Source organism: Scomber scombrus, chromosome 16 (genome assembly GCF_963691925.1).
Source record: "Scomber scombrus chromosome 16, fScoSco1.1, whole genome shotgun sequence".
NCBI classification, from domain to species: Eukaryota; Metazoa; Chordata; class Actinopteri; order Scombriformes; family Scombridae; genus Scomber; species Scomber scombrus.
In genome coordinates, this window is record NC_084985.1 from 16,705,590 (window position 1) to 16,728,750 (window position 23,161).

The 23,161-nt window shown below is 41.9% G+C and overlaps 1 protein-coding gene across 1 annotated transcript; it reads right to left on the reverse strand.

Moving 5' to 3' along the window:
- Positions 1-793: 793 nt before the first annotated feature.
- Positions 794-22,549, reverse strand: c16h18orf21 (chromosome 16 C18orf21 homolog). The gene is made up of 5 exons (XM_062436298.1): positions 22,289-22,549; positions 14,068-14,090; positions 13,060-13,283; positions 1,831-2,024; positions 794-1,470 (listed from the first exon to the last, which is right to left on the reverse strand). The coding sequence occupies exons 1-5, from the start codon at positions 22,381-22,383 to the stop codon at positions 1,308-1,310; spliced, it is 699 nt and encodes a 232-aa protein (XP_062292282.1). The 5' UTR covers positions 22,384-22,549; the 3' UTR covers positions 794-1,307.
- Positions 22,550-23,161: the final 612 nt, after the last annotated feature.

The window sequence follows — 23,161 nt, forward strand, 5'->3', positions numbered from 1 at the left end:
GAATACTCCTAAAAGTTTCCTAAATTAATCTGGTACTGGATTCAATGCATAATTTATATCCGTGTCTGTGCAGATGTAATGTAACATCTGCAGTCTATGGCATTTTAAAGCACTCGTCTCAGATGTTCTCAGGAAATAGAATATACTGCATGATTTCTCAGACTGAAAAGCTTTTATTTAGAGAATTGAAGTATAGGTGGAATACAAATGTGAGGTATTTCATGATTTAAACACATAACTGTACATTGAACAGCTGATGGGAAACAGGTAGGTAATCAAGCAGTATAAAATGCAGTAGACATATTTAAATTCCGGCTCTTAACAAAAAGATGAAATTAGTGACCTTTTCAAAAACACATAGCTAAAGAAAATATTCAAAAAAAAATTTAAGTCAGTTGTCACTACAGTAACAATTTCTGTAGTCATCAGGCAGATGTGCCCATTCAATGTAAACAGCAACTGATGAGTCCCATTTTAGATGATAATTATAAATATCTTCATTGGTGACGGTGCAGTTTCTAAATCATTTGTATACATGTACAAAAATGCAACATTAGCAAAAACATATGTAAAGAATATTTGTGTCTGTCATTTTAGCTAGAGGCTTTACAAATGACTTTATAGAGACACACCACCCCACTGGAGAGTGAAAAAAGAAAAAAAGTAAGTAAATACATTCATATAAAAAGTTTTAACATCAAGTAGCATTAATACCAAACAGTCTTTTACATATAGTATATATATATATATATATATATATATATATATATATATATATATATATATATATATATATATATATATATATACATATATATATATGTAAATTGTAACTTTAGAAAAAATCCAAATGATCGCCTTAAAGGATATCAGCATGTAAACCAGCTTGACATGCCACAAATACCACCACAGAGCAAATTTGGGTATCCTGTGGTGTTTCAGCCATTTGATAAATATTGAAACATTACACTTAGCATCCCCTGGTTTAGCAGAGTGGAAGAGGCATATGCTAAATTAGACAGACGATACATTATCCTCTGACTGGCTCAGCAGAAGATGCAGTAACCCTGATTATTAGTTGAAATAAACACCCCAACGCGCCCAGATGTTGTATTCAGGAGCGCCACTCCAAACACCCCAGCAACAATTGTGTTGGTGGGCAAACTGTAACCCTTCCCACACCAGCCTTGGAAACTAAAGTTACTTTCTTAAGCTCCCCCTTTGCCTTTGGTGTAAACAGGTTACAGCATGGGTCTAACCCCCTTTTTTAAGGAGTAGATGTAAAGACAAAGTGTGTTAGGGGATACTCAAAGTGAGGAGAGAAAATCTTTCAAGCCCCCCTTCTTGCTGCTCTGGTTGTCCTCTCGCATGAGTATCTTACTGAGACGCTGGACAACCCAAGTTTTTGCTTTAGAGGGAGGCTTGGAGGAAGATGAGCCTGACCCAGCAGTGCTAGAGGAGGTGGAAGACCTGGAGGGAGAGAGAAAAAAGGAGAGTTGAGGATAGAGTAAAAAGAAAGCGGGGAGGAAGGAAGAGTAAAGACACAGTAACTTGAGATTTTGTTCGTTGGCAGGAAATGTTTAAAGTGTGCTGTCAGCAAGTACATGATCTGGGAAATGTGGATACCAACACGTACGACCTGTACCACTAACACATCTACAATCTGTTAATGCTGAATGAATTGAAACTTAATCTTTCAAATGCTAACATGCCATACACATCACTCTTTTGGATGTCTATGACACCTACCAAGTTTAGTAGAGGTAGATTATATCTAGCATAAAACTGTACCTCAAGAGATATTATTATCTGCAAAGTTAAATAACCTACCTAGGTGTATGAACAGGTGTCTTTTCTTTGCCAGGGGTCTTGGGAGTAGCCATGCTGGGCCTGGTGGTTGACTGTGGGGTCTTGTGTTTGCCAGCGCTCCCTGGTGTGCTGTGGGTCTTAGCGAAGGTAGCTATATAGTCCCGGTTCATTCCTCTGTGTCTGGAAGTCTTATTGCAAGTGTGGCATGTGGCCATCTGGGATAAGAAGAGGAAAAGGAACATATTCATTAATACTGCACAGCCTTCATCTATATTCCTCTCATGAATAATGAGGTTTTGAGGTGAAGGCAGACAAGGTGTCCCCATAGGGATTCTTTGCAAAAAAAAAATCTGCAGGTATCCTAAAAGTCTTTGAAACTACTCTTGTAAAATACCAATCCATCTACCAACTAACGTAAATCTAGGAAGGGAGGCTGAAGTTTTTATCATTCCAGTTATTATTTTTCATCAAACCCGGCTGTATGTCTTTCTCTGGGACACACAAGAGTTTGCTGTGACCCAGTCTCGACATCGATCGCAGTGACAGAATGACTCTGGGGGCTTAGAGCGCAGGACTAGCCATGGTTGTGGCAGGAAAGGGGGTTGTAATGAAGAGTGATCATATGGCAAGGCTGACGCAGGTCCAGCCCAAAGCCTCACAGATGTCATCTATTGCAATCTCACAGCTGAGGAATATTTCACAATGGGGTCCAAGAAAACAAATTTATGACAGGAGATGATTCATTTAACAGCTGAGGCTCTGGCCAAACGTCCCCTAGATTATCTTACCTTTGAATGTTTGTACAGATATGAAAATAACTAGATAAGTAAAGCAGGATGGGACACATTGACTTTAGCCTATGAAAGGACAGGGTGGGGCTGTTGCCATGCAGTTTCACCTATTCAGGGTATGGATACTATAAGAGACGCCAGACAACTTTTTCAGCCAGTCAACCTTTTTCTGTGACACTGACTTTAGTGTTTAGGTTGAGTATACTCTTCACTATGCCTCTCGTAAACAAATTCAAAACATCTTCCTGACATGGATTACATGCAAATGAAAACTTTTTAGTCCTTATATAAGGCAAAGCATGCAGACACTTGTGAGAGTTACGAGGCACAACTGTTGGCTCATGAGATTCTCATGATTCAAGACAACAATTGGCATCCCAAACTCCTGACAAACGCATTCCTGTGTCCCCATTAAAAGAAAAAAGTACATGGAAATAGACTACGATCAGGAACAACTATAGTCCCTGTATGTCACAGAGTTCATGTAGGCTGTTATGAAATCATTGGTAGACAATCAATAGGAAATTAATAGAGCATAAATCCTCTTTTCAACAAAAGAGATGCATTCAAAGATGATTAAACAACTGATATGGTAACTGCCACAGTCGCTCATTAACAGCTTTTGGCAGATGCCATTATTTACTTAATTGCTGCCCAGTATTCACAAGTAGGACACAAACATGAGATCAAGTCACGATAACAATTTGGAGACAATCACATGAGCCCTGTAATGAGCTGACACAAAGCACAAGACAAGCTGCAAGGGGCATACAAGCTTCAACCGACTCAAGTACAAAATTTAACTCTTAAACAGATGAGACAGTTACACTTTCGTTCCTGAAGACTACTTTCTTCACTGTAGAAAATGCATCTGGGAGTCTTCAACATTCCTTCAGCAACCTTCAGTAACTTTAATCCCATCACTGACACAAGCCGTCCAGAGTTGCACCAGGGTAAAACTGGTCAGAACAGACCACCACTACAGAGGTCAGCAAGTATGAGCTGGGCTGTTGACAGTCTTGAATGCTGATGAGATGGAAAACTCACCGACACGAAGGTAGCCATTTCAGATTCAGACAGTTGTCGGTTGGAGAGTTAGGTTTTGACACTGCAGGAGGACAGAGTTCTGCTCTCGTTCTACGTGACCGTGTGTCAAGTGTTTACTACATGAGTCTGCATGTCCAGCTTTAAACAGACCAAGCCCAGCGACTGACCCACCCATCTTTGCATAGGGGTGTGGCTCAAAGGGGGGCTGACCAGTTCACTGTCAACAGGGTTGATTCATCTGTGGGACTGCCCACACTCTGTTGCTGCTTTGTCCGTGGTGACTTTAACACAAACTAGACTTATTAGACACATCCTTGTTGGATGTGTTTGGATATGTTCATATAAATATATCCAAACTTAGAAAGGTAAGGCTGAAACATATGGCTGAAATCTGTAACAATACACATTTTTGCCTAGTAGAATATGTTGTGATAATGTCCAGCAAAATCACATTACAAACAATTCCTATTTTATGGACTGTATTGCTAATAAAAAGCAGTTTGTGCTTAATCATTTCCCATCTAAAACAGAATCACAGTCTAATAATCAAATCATCAACTTTATGGAGCTGGTATTAATACTAACTTTTACACATGTGTGAGTTATTGTGATATATGATAAGTGCAATAAAATCAATCATTCCTAACTGCTAAATAGGCAAGTGCCTATTTCCAGCTTAACTTTGAAAGAGAACATTGAACAGTGAAAGTCTTATTATCTCTACTGAACTTGAAAAAAACGTGCTCAGTTCTAAATGTAGCAAAGCTCTGACCTATTATGATTACAATCGCTGTATAAAAAGAAATGGTAATAATTCAAAGCTGCTATGCTGATGACGTAGATACCGTTGGAACAGAGTGCTTTTGATACACTAGGGCAAATCAAACCTATCATCCAGGAACACTCTGCCTGCAGGCTTTTCTTTGCATATTCAGACAAAATAAGCATAAATATTACAAAGATGTTACACTGGAACTACTTGGTAATCCACAAGGGGATCTGGATTCAGGTATGTCTATTCTGTCGTAGTGTCCTTAAGCAAAACAAAATTGTCAGTTGTCAAGAGCGTTCCAGGCCAGCACTTGCCTTGGAAGATTAGTGAATTGTCATTGCTACATTTCTTGGGTTTCAAAACCAACTAGAGAAAAGTAAATTTGGTGATTTCCTGCATTAAGAAAATGAATGTTTGGTAACTGAAATATCAAATAGTTCCTACATGCACAAATATACAATATCTTCTAAACACGCAGCTGCATCATCATATCACAGGAATGCATATTTCACAAAAGCTGAAATAATGTTCACTTTGATGGATTACCCATCACAAGCAAATGCACAATGCAAAATGATTTTCACTCTATATGATCAAATGGAAACCAGTGATTCCAACAAAAAATTAAAATAATATGGTATCCTGGTGAATGGTATAAAATGATTGGCACTGATGTAAATACATAAACACAATTTGTTGGTAACAGACTAAAACGTAAAACTACTACAATGGGATATGGAACCATGATATCCAATGCAAGTCATTTCATATAGTTAAAGTTAATAATTTCAATCTAGTCACCTACACATATTTTATCTGTCTTGTTTCTTGTCTAATCGGACAACATAAACAGACCCAATTTTTACATATTTTTTGTTTATATCCATCCATCTGTCTGTGTTGTGATGAGCAGTCTAATATTTAACTAATATTTGCTTTCCATCACTATATTGTTATTTCCTGCTGAAATTACCCAATTTCCTCCTGCTGATCATTAAAGTTCCATCTAATCAAACCTGCACGGGAAGTTGGTGCTAAATACAAACACAACAACTATTTGGTGTTATAAATGGTGCTATATTCGCAATTGTAACACAGATTAGGGCTGTGGACTTTTAGGTTACAGCCTAGATTTTTATTGGTTTGAACTCAACTATGTCTATCAAATGAAAAAACAAACAAACACCATAACAAAACAAGAGTGTGTTGCTCATAGTGGAGTGGATCAAACAGACAGACAGACAGCTGGCTGCAGTTGTGGCCTAACTATAATCAGCTGGCCTGTGGAACTGATATAGTAGGCTCTAAGAAAAGAAACCTTTACCCAGTGATGACTAAGGTGTGTGTGTGTTTCTGTCTGTCTATGTGCACATCAGTGGATAGCGGAGAGACAGTTATCGAACTAACTTCAACAATATGAAGGTGTCAACAAAGTGTCACTGCCCACTCCCGATAGTGGTATGGTGGCTGCATAGTGATGAGAAATCATGATAACCTGAAATGAAATCCCATCCATCACGTGTACCCATTTAATTTACGCTAATCCTTTGACATGTCTGAGTGGACACACGTGAGCCAGTAGCACAGAGAGATTTGATTTACTCATTTTGGGCTGTTGATTTTGGCAGCAGACAGTACTACACGTTGGCCAATCAAGCATATGGCAAAGGCAATATGTTGGAGCTGCACGGCAGTAAGAGGATAAACAACCACCTATACACAGCTGGGGGAATATTTAAGATGATTGTTTTTTGCAGATGGGGTATCTAAAGTTGAACTTCTGCTCTCAGGAAAATCAAGGTTCACCATAAAGTCAAGGAAATAATTACTATGTTAAACTGAGATACACAATGCAAGAAGCAAAGTGAATCTAGTATTGCCTCTAACCTGTGTATATAAAGTATATTCTCACACAGGGTCAGCCTTGACCTTTCATCTTACCACCAACTATGCAATAAGTAAACCTTCTGTTTCTTAAAACAAAGGCATGCTTGTGTTTTTGTTAAAATGTGAAAGGCTAACCAATGCAGACGGTCACAATCACACACAGCTACACTTAACCTTGATCGCTTACACACACATCACGTCTGTTTAGCTCTAGCAATCTTGCACAGTGCATGGGATGCCAGCACCTGCGCTTCATGCTCTAAATGATTAAATAGACAGCATGAAATCATGTATACCTTGCCAACAGCAGCTTCTTAAATCTCATTATGCCATTATGAAGGCAGAATAAACACATCTGTTAATTCTCACAGTGTAATGCAGTTAAAGGTTGATTTGGGAGCCTATCTCAGTATACATAAATGCACCAGGACAATCATCTTAATTTTAAATGTGTACATGAATAACAGCTCATATATATGTGAAACTTCTTAATGAGACTGTGTCATGTTGTGTGGTGTAAGCTGTGCCCAGTGTAACTCAACATTGTGGGAAATGAGTCTAACACTTCTGAGATTCTCTTACACAAGAACCTAATCAACACAGAAATATTTGCCTGTGTTGCCTAAGACCTGCCAGGCTCTTTTTTTGTCACCTTGTGACACGCATGCATGTAGCCAGACATGACTCATACATATACAGTAATATTAGTTCTGAGAATTAAGGAAATATTGCATGTGAAACAGTGAAATGACACATAATACACACAGATCCACATAAATCAATTGCACAGATAGACTTTTCCCTCTATTTATAGTCCATGCTCCATAAATACCTCCCTTCCTGTCTTTCCCTCTCTGCTGCCAGAGGTCAGCTTGGGTTGATTTGTCTGACCTTCGCAGTCCTTATACCACCCAAGAGGTGGGTGAAGATGAGCAGAACAACAGTGAAAGACTGGAGATAATTGTCTATGAGGGTCTTCTTCATAAGTGCGACATGTTGATTGTGTGACAGTTTTCAAATGTCTCTGTGTGTGCGTGCATTCAAAAGCATGAATATCTGTTTGCAGCGTGTGTGAAAGTCATTTGAGCAAACATCAATATAACACAATAAAGCCGAAAGCAGAAGAGCAGTTGGGCGATCAATACGAGGCAAGCAGTGTAAACTTTCCTCTAAGCATAGCCTCGCGCTATGATGGTGCAGTCAGCCACTTAGTCACACAGTCTGGAGGCAGGCTGCCAGGTAAATATACAGACACCCGATCTGAATGCAGAGCTGAAACACACTGCCGGTGTTGGTGGTGATAAATGTCTCATTTTACAAGCAGGTCTGCATCAAACCCAGCTAGAGCAAAACCTGGAGGAAAGCTGAATCAAGATTTTAACTGATGATTTATCCATACTTCTCAAAAAGGATTTAATTATCAGGCCAGATTGGATAAAAAGCATCATATGCTATTCACAAAGCTTTTGGTGATTTGGGAAATACATTTGATATGGAAAAAAATGAACATCTAGGACCCAAAATCTGTGATTTCTCGCTGTCACTGACACATCATCATAAACCTCTCGATGCTGGCTGTGGAAGAGCCAAGCATGAAAAACGTTGCTATCCAGAGAGGCATGACATTTAGTGCCTGTATTCATACACATACTGAGCATATTAAATTCTCTCACTGTTTTGCATTTGATGACTCCCTGATAAAATATAAATAAATAAACGGAGAACAAATGCTCCTTGAAATTGCCAACAAATTATCTGTGAATGTTTTGGAAAATCAAACCATAGAGATTTCTACAGAGCATGCTGTCTTGTATAGAAATGCACCCATGCTGAGGAGTATTTTCATTGACTAGCTTAATTTTAAAAAATCTGACAATGTGTACAAGGTAGAACGCACAGCCATTACTTCTTGATATGAGTTAAATGGCAACACTTCAATGTAAAAAATGTTTACATGAGGACACAAATAGATGGGCCAAAGAAAATGTATTTAGAGCTCCATGACCATTATAACCGGTACCTAAAGGCACACGTGAGGCTTTATAACAGATATGAAAAGAATGCTACTAACGTGCCCACATGTTGACAGCATCGATTACAGGCAGATTCTGAACCTTGACAACAACTTTGCTTTTAGCTTGTGCCAACTTACAGTTACAAGTAGGGATTGCTAAGCTCCAGAGTGGACTTCTGGAATTGTGGCAAGGAAAATAAATGAAATTAGGTATGTGAGTATTCACATACGGAAAATACTTCAGTACACACTTTGCTAAACCCCTACACTGGAGAGGTATAAGTGTCTTTCCACATCCCCTTAAGTTTCCTTTGTTTGTATCTAAAAAACTCAAGGCCATTCCCACTGTTGCTGTTCTACATTCCCCCCTGGCCCTTCTCTTCCAACACATCCCCCTCCTGTCGTCCCGTCACTCGCTGCACACCCTTGAAGTGTCAAAACCCTCTGCGGAGTGTTTCCTTTTCCCTGAGAGTGAACAGGCAAAAGCACCAGCCAGACGTCTCTGTCTCCTGTTGCCTGTCATCTCCTCAAGAGGAACATTCTCCAGCAACATTTCTCCAGAAAATTCATTCGTCAGAGGGATTGTGGTGAAGAGATGGCCAGGAATGGAAGGAGGACAGGGAACAGAAGAGGATAAAGCAAAGGGGGCAAGGGGTGGCCAGGTCCAGGAGTTTAAGTAAAATGCAACAAACGAATGAGAGGATTGGAGAGTGCAAGGTGAAAGAAAGCACGAGAGATGAGAGGATGTGAAGTGGTCAGTGAAGTCAAGGAGCAGTGGTGACATAAATTACAAAGAGAGGCTGGACACACATCAGGGGAAAGTGGCTCTTCTGGGAAAAAGGAAAGATCTTTCAACCACTTATGTTCTGTCACTTTGTGTTTTTTCACACGTGACAAATCTGTTGTTCAGAAAACAAGTGTTATATTCAGAGAATGGCAACACCACTGTACATTTAGTAAACATGCCCTTCCACCTGTCTTGGAAAAAAAAGTTATTTTACTGTGAACTACCAGGTAGAATCACTATTTCCTGTCTAAGTATGTGTGTGTAAGTAACTGTGGAGTTTAGAAACAAGGCATAAATTCACCTCCCACAAACCTACATGTATCCAGACATGAAAAAGTCTGAACTGCTTCCTCAAAACAAACAACTCAGCTGGGAAGGCTCAAGAAGGGAGAACAGTGGAATGGAGGAGGAGGCGAATGCGCTATCCTTCGCTCCATTTAGGGTCTCTGCCTCTCTTGACAGGCTACAATTCAACTTCATTTCCATACCCATCGTTAGATAACCTTCCCAGCATGTATAAACATGCCTAGATTATAATGTAATACCTTTAAGGCACAACTTTACAGAGTTCCAGAACGTATATCATGCGCTGACACCCACCCCACTGGCGGCACATATACCACCTAAGGGAAGAGCAATATAGTGTGTAATGAAGGGGATATACACCCTGGAGTCTAAATACTGCACACCACCCATGTGTACGAGTTTGGAATGTGTACCGACTGGTCACATGTTGCCTGTCGGATGTTTTTACACTCGTATTTAAAAAATACGAATGGACATATTTCCTAACTTTCAACACATAAATTAATTGCAGCTATGTTATAAAGGACTGATGGGAAACATTACGATATGTCTGCATGATGAATGTTGTCTGGAAAGCTGGAAAGGTTTTATGAGCATGATTATATTAAAAACACTAGTAGTTATTTTAAGTGTCCCACATCACCTCGCATCCATAGCGAGATCCGACTTGTTTTGACACAAGCAAGAACACAGAGAACAGTAACACACAAGGATATGAGTCTGCAAATACTCACGCGTTGTCTAATCCCGTACCCAAAACCCATCTGATATGATCATAAATTTATAAGACAACATGTTTTGATTATTCCACCAATAACTCCTCTACTTCTTCCTGTGGCTGTCACGTGACTGACAGTGCCAATATTATGTACACAGTCATAACACTCAACTCTGGCATACTGACATAAAGCCATAAAACAAGAAAGGAAAACAAAGTGAGCAAATTGAGGCTTCATGGTCACTGTGACAAATGATCTAGCTCAGGCGGTTTTCAAGTCTGTGGACAGTTTTTCATCAAGTCAAATGATGAAATGAACAGCAGCAAATAGCTACTAAAAATGACAACTGGCTCAAATTTAAGGAAGATACATTACTTGAGCTTCTCCCCGTTAACCCTAAAAACAAGCTCACGCTTCTATCTTTAAAGAGGTGGTTTAGAAGAGTGGATGCTAATCTCTCTATTCAGGCTCTCGTGCTGAGCCACTCTCCCCGCCGGTGTTGTTGTGCTCTGGTCATCAGCATGGACAAAGAAAGAAAAGCAGGCTGCATTCTTCCTCTTATCTCACCACTCAGCCGCTTGCATTTTAAGAGTATCGCCTCGCTATCACCCTTTTGCCGAGCACAGGTGTATGCTGTCACTCATATGGGGCTTGACATGTTGACCCTTAGCTTTTCAGTATATGACAGACAAGTGACTGTGAAAATAGAGCGTAAAAATACCTTGGAGTACATGTTTGGGGTGTATTAGTTTACTAGGAAGTCATGTGATGACCAAGCATCAACATTCTCTATCATGACCCTAACACTGTTGACAAATGTGTAAGAAGAGAGATGCACAGTCATGGCTTTAAGAGAGGCCTCTCTGTGTACAACACACAACATAGTTATGTTTGACTAAGGGTGAAGAGTTAGACAGGGGAGTCAGACACAGCTTTGAGTTTATGGATTTGATGTCTAGTGAAACTTAAAGGCTTGGATGATGGTGACAGAGGTCTTTCAGAAGTGTGAACTTTGAAATGATGATTATTAATTGGATGCTTTTGAGTGAGTGTACTTCTAAAAGTGTCAGGGATTATGACATTTCTGTTGTCAACAGATTTATTCATCAATAGTAGCTGATTTACTTTCAGATTTTGATAGCTTTGTTTTCAAAAGCTATATTTTAAAAATCTGACAGGTTGGGAAAACATTTTTAAGGATTTGAGCATTAAAAACAGGCCTGCAAATGCAATTATCAGTCTCCAAGCTGCCCTGCGTATCATTTTTCGGTATACTATGATGTTTAAAACCCTTATAATCGACTGATTTCATGAACCCTCCAGCATATAAAGATTCTCTCACGTTCTCCAGATGACTTTCCTATCACACTCTGGATCTGACCTTCACCACAGTCCACAGGAGAACAAAGCCTGAGCTGCATATTAAATTGTGATTCAAGTTGACAACTTTTTCTCTTGTAGTCCATCATCTGACTTCTCCTGTTCACCTTTCTTATCTATCCGCCTTCCGCTCTCTTCCTTCTTTTCACCTTTTCTGTTTCAACGTCCTGAGTCATGTTCCTCCACTTCTCTCACTACCTTTTCTTTATGCCTGCTTCCTCTCTCCATCTCTACCTTCATCTTTGCCCTAAGACTGAACAAAGATATAGTAGAGAATGGGTTCAGAGTAGCTGGTGCAGTGAATACCTGCATACTAAATGAACCGAACCTGATTTTAATGAGGCGGCAGCATTTCCACAAGAGCTGCTCTTCATTAGGCTGATGACAGATCACCAAAGTGGCTCTTCAGGTGCTCTTTCCTATCACTGCTCTGATGCACAGGGAAATGACCCTACTGCCATGTCCTCCACCACTAGTTTCCACATCTAAATGGGCTTATCAGTGCAGTAGGTAGGCGCTGGCCAAAATAAGCTTTCCATTTTGTCCCTGCCCATTGCTATCCATTAAGAGGACAAACAAAAGGGCCACTGTAATAATATAGGGGGGTTGTGGGAGGGGACAGGGTGAGTGTGGACAAAGCACAGTCTGGCAACATTAGTTCTCTTACAGTTTAGCTTAATGGGACCACTGTACAGGCTTTAATGATAAGTGGAGCACCATAATGAAACCATGCACTTTGTGTGGACAGAATACAAATGGCCTTGTCAATCTAATAGCAACAGCAACTACAACAATACATTAAGAGAGCATGTAAGGCTTGTTAAGTTATTAGAAATAATTATGTGATACATGTTTGATCTCCACTGCGAAATGCTATTGTCTCTTGCCTCCCTCATAGGTCAGTTTACACAGGTGGCTGAGAGCCTTACCGGTGAATCAGAGGAACAATAAAACATCAGCCAGTGTTAGTTTATCACAGAAATATCTATATCAGCATACATTATCATGTAAAAAAAACAATAGTCTTTTCTCAAAGCAGACATTTTGAAATTTAATAGAGGGAGAAGTACATCTGCCATTAATGAATTAATTACTGGCTGCATTCCATGTAGATGTGATACTTTAAGGACCTGTGTATTGTGCATACTCGCTCACTGGTTTACATAAATGGAACAGAGTTGTTGTTTACAGTACTAGTTCCATGTGTGTTTTTCTTTCTATCACAAGTCAAAACATCCACTGTGGAAAAAGGTATATTAGAGGACATTACGCACAAAAAAGTGCCTGAGGTCATTCAGGAACTGGGTAATTATATAGTTTTCAAGCAGATAATTGTCTTATAATTAGCAAATACTGATATAAATGTTTGACTCAAAAATCCAATCAACACTAGGCCATTGCTGTCGATACAGTATTCCGCTTAGCACAGAAGCTGAGGACATTGATTTTGGCGTACACCCCTGGTGTTTTTCTACAAGGACAATGTGCTTTGCTGCAGTACAATATGTAACTAGGTCTTTGGGGTTTTAGTGTTTTGTCTGACTCACCAGTACTGAGGAGGACTTTTGGAAGCGGTGCAGTAGATTTTTCTGCACCAGACTGAGTCGTTTGCCCCTGGCCTTCCTTCGCAGGATGCTCTGCACCCGCACTGATGGACGTTGTTTGGGCCGCAGCCGCATCCGGTGATTGTCAGGTTTTAGCCACTGATAGCAGTACGGACACATCATGGTGTTGTTGTGCAAAAGACTGGAGGATTCCTGCTTCTTTGTTGCTGAGAAGAGGAGAGACACAGATTATCTTCAACAAAATCGGCAAATATTGTGCTGTACAGAATATATCAGCTACATAATAATACCTGTGTAACCACAGAGGTCGAGGTAGATGTTTCAGTGAGAATTAAAAATGTGTTGATGGTTTTCTTTTCCTTTATTCCCTCTTGTTATGCAAAGACGCTACCTCAACTACCTCTCTTGAATAGAGAGGTAGTTGAAAGAACTAAGTTGAGAATATAATTGTAATAGTTGCATACTTATTCTCTGCCGACTGTGTCATTACAACATCCAATCTTTCGGTAATCAGGGAAAACAAGCTTTTATTATGTGTCATTTCAAAACAACTATTTGCACCAGTCTGTATCTGAACAGCTTTATTGAAGCCAGACATCACAAGGCTATGTCAAATTATCAGTTCTGGGGACAAGTAATAAACACCATGCTATGCTATTAGGGACCAGTCCTAGTATTATTTGGAGAAGAAAAGCTTGAACAGTCCCACTAAATGGCACCACTGCCTATTGATGTGGTTTTGGCAGGCATGGGTCTGTGTGTGCGTGTTTGATCCTGCCAGGCAGTCTACTAAAGACAGCTGGCTGACTCACTGTGTTTGGCTGAGGGTTTGGTGAGGTTTATCAACCTTGAGAAGGCAGTGACAAGGTCCTACTAAGTACTGCATTCAGCTATTTGTGGTAATTACACTGGAGGGCATCATCTTATTAAAACATACAATAGTGAAAATATGACAAAACCTGTAAATGAAATGGATGAATCCTCACTTACCTTTATCCTGCAAAGGCATCTGACTAGGGTAGAAAGAGAGAGACTAGATCAGGCATTTGAACAGTGACCAAACAAGAATAAAAGAAAAAAAAACAGTAACTGGGTTTAATGTTGAACCATTAGCAGGATATCGTAATTAAGTAAAACTTTAATAATTACAGCTGAAATACTGGAGAAAAGCACATATAAGTAATACAGCATGCATATTGATGAATTTCAAAATGCTCTTCTTAGTTTGCATTAGAACAGCTGCTTTCACTCTGGAACTATGTAATAAACAAAAGGGTGAGGCTAATTTTTTTCAACGTGGTTTTCAATTTAAATCATTTAGAAAAAGAAACTAATAGCGAACAATTCTGTTCAAATATATTAATGCAAATGAATCCTCAACAAAATGGAAACTCCATCCATCCATCCATCTTCTACCGCTTATCCGGGGTCGGGTCGCGGGGGCAGCAGCCTTAGCAGGGAAACCCAGACTTCCCTCTCCCCAGCCACTTCGTCCAGCTCTTCCCGGGGGATCCCGAGGCGTTCCCAGGCCAGCCGAGAGACATAGTCTCTCCAGCGTGTCCTGGGTCTTCCCCGGGGTCTCCTACCGATGTGACGTGCCCTGAACACCTCACCCGGGAGGCGTCCGGGAGGCATCCTAACTAGATGCCCGAGCCACCTCAACTGGCTCTTCTCAACGCGGAGGAGCAGCGGGTCTACTCCGAGCTCCTCCCGGTTGACCGAGCTTCTCACCCTATCTCTAAGGGAGAGCCCAGCCACCCTACGGAGGAAGCTCATTTCGGCCGCTTGTACCCGCGATCTCGTTCTTTCGGTCACTACCCAAAGCTCATGACCATAGTTGAGGGTAGGAACGAAGATCGACTGGTAAATTGAGAGCTTCGCCTTTCGGCTTAGCTCTCTCTTCACCACGACGGATCTGTGCAGAGTCCGCATTACTGCAGACGCCGCACCGATCCGCCTGTCGATCTCCCGCTCCATCCTTCCCTCACTCGTGAACAAGATCCCGAGGTACTTGAACTCCTCTACTTGGGGCAGGATCTCATCCCCGACCCGGAGAGTGCACTCCTCCCTTTTCCGGCTGAGGACCATGGACTCGGATTTGGAGGTGCTGATTCTCATCCCGGCCGCTTCACACTCGGCGGCGAACTGATCCAGTGAGAGTTGGAGGTCACGGTCTGATGAAGCCAACAGGACCACATCATCTGCAAAAAGCAGTGACCCAATCCTGAGGCTGCGCCTAGAAATCGGTGACAAAGGGCAGCCCTGGCGGAGTCCAACCCCCACCGGAAACGAGTCCGACATACTACCAGCTATGCGGACCAAGCTCTGACAACGGTCGTACAGGGAACGGACGGCCCGTATCAGGGGGTCCGATACCCCGTACTCCCGGAGAACCCCCCACAGGACCCCCCGAGGGACACGGTCGAATGCCTTTTCCAAGTCCACAAAGCACATGTGGACTGGTTGGGCAAACTCCCATGCACCCTCAAGGATCCCGCAGAGGGTGTAGAGCTGGTCCACAGTTCCACGACCCGGACCAAAACCACATTGCTCCTCCTGAATCCGAGGTTCGACTATCCGACGGACCCTCCTCTCCAATACCCCCGAATAGACCTTACCAGGGAGGCTGAGGAGTGTGATCCCCCTATAGTTGGAACACACCCTCCGGTCCCCCTTCTTAAAAAGAGGGACCACCACCCCAGTCTGCCAATCCAGAGGCACTGCCCCCGATGTCCACGCGATGTTGCAGAGTCGTGTCAACCATGACAGCCCCACAACATCCAGGGGGGCCTGCCACCAAGGAGCTTTTTGACTACCTCGGCGACCTCGGCCCCAGAGATAGGAGAGCTCTCGCCCGGGTCCCCAGACCCTGCTTCCTTACCGGAAGGCGTGTCGGTGGGATTGAGGAGGTCTTCGAAGTATTCCCTCCACCGATCCACAACGTCCCGAGTCGAGGTCAGCAGCACACCGTCTCCACCATACACAGTGTTGACGGTGCACTGCTTCCCCCTCCTGAGACGCCGGATGGTGGTCCAGAACCTCTTCGAAGCTGTCCGGAAGTCGTTCTCCATGGCCTCACCGAACTCCTCCCATGTCCGGGTTTTTGCCTCAGTGACCGCCGCAGCCGCCCCCCGCTTGGCCTGCCGGTACCTGCCTGCTGCCTCCGGAGTCCCACAGGCCAAAAAGGCCCTATAGGACTCCTTCTTCAGCTTGACGGCATCCCTCACCGCCGGTGTCCAACAGCGGGTTCGGATATTGCCGCCACGACAGGCACCGACCACCTTGCGGCCACAAGACTGGTCGGCCGCCTTGACAATGGAGGCACGGAACATGGCCCACTCGGACTCAATGTCCCCTGCCTCCCCCGGCACATGATCAAAGTTCTCCCGGAGGGGGGAGTTGAAGCTCTCTCTGACACGAGACTCTGCCAGACGTTCCCAGCAGACCCTCACAATGCGTTTGGGCCTGCCAGGTCTGACCGGCATCCTCCCCCACCATCGGAGCCAACTCACCACCAGGTGGTGATCAGTTGACAGCTCCGCCCCTCTCTTCGCCCGAGTGTCCAAGACATGCGACCGCAAGTCCGACGACACGACTACAAAATCAATCATCGAACTGCGGCCTAGGGTTTCCTGGTGCCAAGTGCACATATGGACACCCTTATGTTTGAACATGGTGTTCGTTATGGACAATCCATGACGAGCACAGAAGTCCAATAACAGAACACCGCTCGGGTTCAGGTCGGGGGGGCCGTTCCTCCCAATCACACCCTTCCAGGTCTCACTGTCGCTGCCGACGTCCCCCAGCAGAATGATGGAATCCCCAGAGGGAGCACCCTCCAGCACCCCCTCCAAGGAGTCCAGAAAGGGTGGATACTCTGAACTGCTGTTTGGGCCATAGGCACAAACAACAGTCAGGATCCGTCCCCCCACCCGAAGGCGGAGGGAGGTTACCCTTTCATCCACTGGGGTAAACTCCAACATACAGAAACTCCATTTTGGAAAATAAAAAAATAAAAAGTTTACCACAGACAGAAAGCCCTTCCCATTATGTGATGTGGAAAACATGCAACCGGAAAAGTAAATTGGTCTCTCCCAAACAATAAAAGGCAACCCCCCCCCCCCCCCAACACTCCACCCTCCCTCATGGTCTTTGTGACTGCTGGGCTGCCTCCACTTTTGGAACACGAGAAATAAGATATTTGTGCAAACATTTTAACTAAGCCACTGCTAAGTCCTGCTAAAATTAGCCCCAGGCTTAAATCAATGAAGTTCTGCAGCACGTGTGTGTGTGGGTGTGGGTGCATGGGGTCGACTTTAATCCGGAGTTGACCCACTGGCTGCTGCTGTGGTGTCTGGCGGAAGCGGTTTGTTGACGCTCTCCGCTTACACTTTCATCCTTCTCATTTGTGAGATGGTGCATTATATTGCTGGATGACATTGCATGCGGATGGATGCATGGTGGGGCCGACAAAGATTTGCAACGCTATCTCCCATCACTCATCCCACAATCTGAGTCACCATCCCTAAATCCCTGTGAAAGTTGAACTGGAAGAGAAAAGTAGCTGCGCCACACCAGCACAATGGATTATAAGTCAGCAGAGGATTGATAATGACTCATGGACCTTGGACAATTCCAAAAACACCTCTGTTAGTTATTAAGAATGCATTTTTCATCATAGCTCATTCTTATTGAAGTTAGCTGGTTTGAATACATTTCCTAGGGCGGTTGCATCATCATCAATAATAATAATAATAATAATAATAATAATCAATAATCATTAGGCCCACTGACAAATTCTGAACACATAACACAAGACATTTATTTGTTTGCAGTACTAAAAAGCAAATCCTCTAATAAGAATCCTTTAAAAAAAAACATGAGCAGACCACTGATGACTCGAGTGTAAAGACGCTGGATTCTTGAGGAATTTTGTTCTTCCACAATCTCTCTTCCTGCTACTCCCCTGATGAGCGAGCCCTCAGAAACCGTAAACCGCATGGACCTCTTCCACTGCACTAATCTTATTAACATACTTGTCATGCATCTCCTTTTAAGTGCATACTTAGTTGTGGTGATGAACACTGAAGATATGGCCTCTACACATGGACTGCTGACAACTGGGATATGCTATCAACAGAGCCCTAGAAGATGCAAAAGGGTGGGGGGGTTGACATTATGTGTTGGCTGCAATGAAATAATGTAATTAGAGTCAGAGGTGCTGGCTGAGGCAAAGTGAAAAAAAATACAGGCTTTATGAACAATTCCTACCATCATTCAGTGTGACTGCTGGTATACTCTCTTTACTACTGGGAAACTTTTACTGATGTTAATGACAGATATTACAACAGAGTGACATGGCTCAAGTAGTGGATTAGTCAATTTTAGTCAGTGCACACTCTAAGTGCTACATCTCTCTGTGACATAAATTGGCAGAGGATCCATCCATCAGCTGGACATGACAGAAAAGACGCCAGCAGGTGCCTCTCAGTCTGGGGCCCAGTCATATGGGTACAAACTTTGGTTGGCTCCTGCTGGGAGAGGCCAGTAAGGCGAGAGATACTGTTCAAGGGGATATGAGGGTGAGTGGTGGATAAGAGGGGGAAGGTAAAGAGGTTTCAAAAAAGTGTTGGCAGTGGGCAGTAGTCGAAAGCTTGGATGCACAAAGAGAATTGGATACAACGCTGGAGGCAGGGTCCCGTTTATTCCTATGAAAGTTGCTCAGTGGCACATGAAGCCAAAAAAGCCAATTTCCTGTGGGCCCAATGAATCCATGGAGCATGCCCAGTAGAGACTTCTGCCAGCCAGGGCTGCTAACTTCTGGCTAAGCCCTTCAGCTAACTTGAGTGAGGGGAAAAAAATTAAATTGTGTGGCTCTTCTAGGACTTTTGAAATGTGATCGGACGGGATCAAATTCTGATGGTGAAATGAGTCATATCTGCGTCTCTTTTACAATGTAAGTTAATGAGAAAAAGTGTTTTGGGCCCAGTGGCAGCACATGGCATTGTAATTACATGGTATCAAACTGGCTTCAATGCTTGGCACTGTTCCTACATCCAGTTTTCTTTATACATCCATGGTTGAAAGCTGCAATTATTACTTGATTAGTCGACTGATTTTAGTTGCAGTCAGTTTTCAAGCAAAATCATCAAAATATGGTTACAACCTCTAAAATGTGGGGATTTGAGGCTTTTTTATCTAAAATATCTTGGGTTGTAAAACCAATGATTTGAAATACACATCTTGGACTTATGGACATTTTCACTATTTTCTACAGTAAATCAAGGAAATTAATGCCTGCAGATGAACTTTTTACGAAAGTATTTTGCGATCATTCATATCACTCATAAATCAGAGTTCCACTATAACTTGCTGATCATCACTGATATATCAGTCTGAACTACACAATATGATGCCATCTACAAAGGAAAAACAATTTACACAATGCACTTGAGGCTATTTAAAAGCATAGTCATTATGACATTGTTTGTCCAGCAGACATCCTGCATATTTTGGTTATCAGAACACTCAGTCAGGCCCTGGTTACAAGACACACAATCCCAATTATAAACTTACTGGAAAACATCCTCACAATTCCAGCCACGTGAGCCACAATAAAAAGTGAAGTCAGTTCACATCCGAGGACAAAAAAAGCCCATATAAAACAGGCCATCACGTTCATTACATACACTCCTTGACACACAAGCAAACAAACTAAAATACACAAGCATAAAATGAATGCTTTACATGCTTTACCAACAATCAATAAATACATTTTTAAACCAAGAATGGCATCATCAAGAGATATAATTAAAAACAGCTGTAACCCTGGTATAAACACACACAGTCATCATCAGCCTTACAGGAGCTGATGACAGTGGCAGAAGACAGTAACACGATCTCCAACAAATATGTGGAGTAGTGTGTGTGAGTAATGACTCGCACCCACGAAACAAACACTCCACTGACGCACGGCCAAAACCATAACTGCAGAAAGCGCAGACGCTGGAAAATCCCTTGAGGACACAGAGTGACAGTTGTGGTTTACGACTAAAAAACATCATCAACACACATTGACGAGCTATGCATGCGAGCTATTTGAGTGGATCCTGACAAAAAACATTTCCCCTCTGTTAACTGATCAGCTGTGTGTAAGACCTCTGAAACACTCATTCTGAACAGTAATTTCTTTCCCAGTAAGCCTCAAAATATTGTCACTCTGGCAGAAAATCAAAGTCAGTTGTCAATTAGCTCATCACACTCGGTGTAGATTCTGGCTGTGGCTAATAATTGTATCCTCTCTGCCAGGCACTTTGGCATGAACCCAGCCAGGTCTTGAAGCCAGTGCTCCAAACATTCAGATTTGCGTCTTGCCTGTTGGACAGCTGGTCATAGTTAAATGTGATCAAAATATGTTCTCTATAACCCCAGATCATCTTAGCCAAGGAATCTGGGGAACAGATCAATGTATGAGAGTAGCAGTGGGCTTAAACATATCCTCAAAATGACCCTGACTGGGGTTTCACTATTAAAACCGCTGTTTTTGTTTCCATTGGTGGTTCTGCCCACAAATTTCCTGGCTCAGGTGAAAGTGAAAACAAGCCCAGAGGATACAGGCACATGGCTGCAACCCAACACAAACACAAGCCAAAAGTCTGCACACTAGATGAATTGATATCCATACAAACCAAATTTAAGAAAATCCGAGCACACAGATAGTACACCTGTAAGTGTGCATGACCCACCTGTACACACACGCCACCACTTTCTGTTTCTTTCATACACACATAACAAAGCTTTAGAGGATTTCTCCTGAAATTGATTTCAGCTTTCACTTTTCACACAACCACACATTCACCAGTGTGTGAGATATGCCATCAGAAGAAAATGGAAAAAAAACCCAACTCACTTTGGCACAAGCAGCAAAAACAAAGCACTGATGAAGCAAATTGGAAACTGGCATTAATTACCATGGTGTTTTACTCTAATAGGAATAAGGAAGACTTGGCTACAGGAGGCTAATTAGATGAAGACAGTTGGTACCTTGGGAAAGACTCTGTACATTGTATTGGTCTTTTAATAGCTGTAAGGCATACAAAGACATGAGGAGGCTTACAGACTGTCTGGTCTCCACACTGATGATTAGAGGGATTGTCTTTACTTGCACCTTTATGTTTTCTCTGTGTGCCTCTCATTTTGTATGATTGTTGGGAAAGTGCTTCAATGTCATCAATATAATCTGTGACAGCATTAAACTGAATGACAGTAAAGTTAAACCAACAGCAAAAACGTACTCATATACGCAACTGAACGCACACAATGATAAACCAAGCTGTGCGTGCAGATCAGTCACTGTGACCATCTGCCAGCACTGAAGGTGGCTGTAACACTGATGCTCAAGGACAAAGTCACCAAAGGAGTGAAAATATTGGAGATAAAAAAGAATCAATTTAGATTCGAAAATGCACAAATATGCAGCTAAATTAGCAACACTACAAACGATGGTTCAGTATTAAAAAAGAAACAATCACAGCAGAGAAAAATGCTATTTTTAATTGTTTTTAATTTTTCAAAATGTGTTATTATTTGTATATACCTGTAATATTAAGATTGAAATTGAGAGCTTTTGGTTGTTTTGCTGTTGTATTAGTTCGTGCTTCTCATGTATTACACTGAATAATTGACAATACATGAGAGGCTTAAACTATGGATGTTGTTTCTGAATGACTTCCCTGTGTCTGCACTAACTGTTAGGGCAGCTATGATAACATTTGTCCCATTGAATTAAAATGTTTATTGCTAATGACGATTCAGTCAACATAATATATCCAGGGGTAATAGAAGGCAGAAGCAGGCAGCGTATGTTAAATCTAAAAAACAAAATAAATAAAAAAACAAAACAGTTTTCCACTGTGTAATATCTGCAGAATGAAATTATAGCACTCTCAAAATAATATTTACTTAAAGTCCCTGGGCCCCACAAAAGGAAACGTTTCTGTATGTTGTTACTACTTTAACCTCTGAATAAATTAAACATAATTCAATTTCCCAGAGAATTTATATTATATTGGCGGTGTGTCAACCGTGAACACTGGTCGAGCTCTCCCACCTAGCGTCTACCTGCTGGCATTACAATAATAGAGAGCAAACAGCAAAGCCTCGGCTGTGAAAGTTAAAATGGTGTAGTTGTGTGTTGTAAATAGTTTCTTACATGAGGAACCGTGATAGCTCCGGACAGCTTTCTTTGTACAGCCGAGACGCGTCTATCAGAAAGTTGGCTGAAATTGCTGCAAGTGGAGTCTTCATTTTCAAACACAGGTGAAAAACTCGAAGTCCTTGTTAAGAAGAAGGTCGATGTGGAGGCTAGCAGAGAGTTCACATACACTCTGCTGGAGTTACAGCGGACAGGAAGTGTGAAAAAAAGATGTTAAATGTGCTAGAAAAAGCGAGCTCCTATTGCTACAAGACATAAATCCACGTTGGGTCGCACGCTGCTGACGTTATTTGCAGTGCATCATGGGAAACTGAGTTCAGCAGCAGCAAACTGCGGAGCGACTGTGCCTTTCGTTACGGTGTTTGAAGTCAGATCTGTGTACCTGCTACTTGTTGTTAGTCCTTAAAAATATAATAATAATAATAATAATAATAATAATAATACATATTCATAATACATATTCATACATTTAATACATACATAAAAAAATATGTTTTAAAAGGCTTGTTATAGCGTGAGGAATTAGTTACCTACTAAAATAGTCTTAATCTGAAGTCTTGAGCATTTATCAGTCATGATACCTATGCTAAAGTAATAGTCGACTCACACGATCTAACTCATAACTTATTTTCTGAGATACCTATCCAAAAATGACGAAAGTTATTAATTTAGGGTTACGTTATCAATCCAGGCCCACTAAAGAAATATCCTTTGAAGTAATAATTCCTTATGTTCTTATTTTACAGTAGCAATTAGGCTACCAATTTTAGACGACAGTAGTATATATTGGCATCATTGATGTATCTTGCGTAGGGGCCTATATCAAAACACCACAAACCAGGCTTCTTGGGCTATAAAACACATAGGCCT

Coding starts and splice junctions, on each gene's coding strand:
- c16h18orf21 (XM_062436298.1), bottom strand. CDS start 22,383: ATGAAGACTCCACTTGCAGCAATTTCAGCCAACTTTCTGATAGACGCG. Junction 14,091..22,288: donor GAGCTATCACGGTTCCTCAT/GTAAGAAACTAT, acceptor TTTCTACCCTAG/TCAGATGCCTTTGCAGGATA. Junction 13,284..14,067: donor GATGCCTTTGCAGGATAAAG/GTAAGTGAGGAT, acceptor TCCTCTTCTCAG/CAACAAAGAAGCAGGAATCC.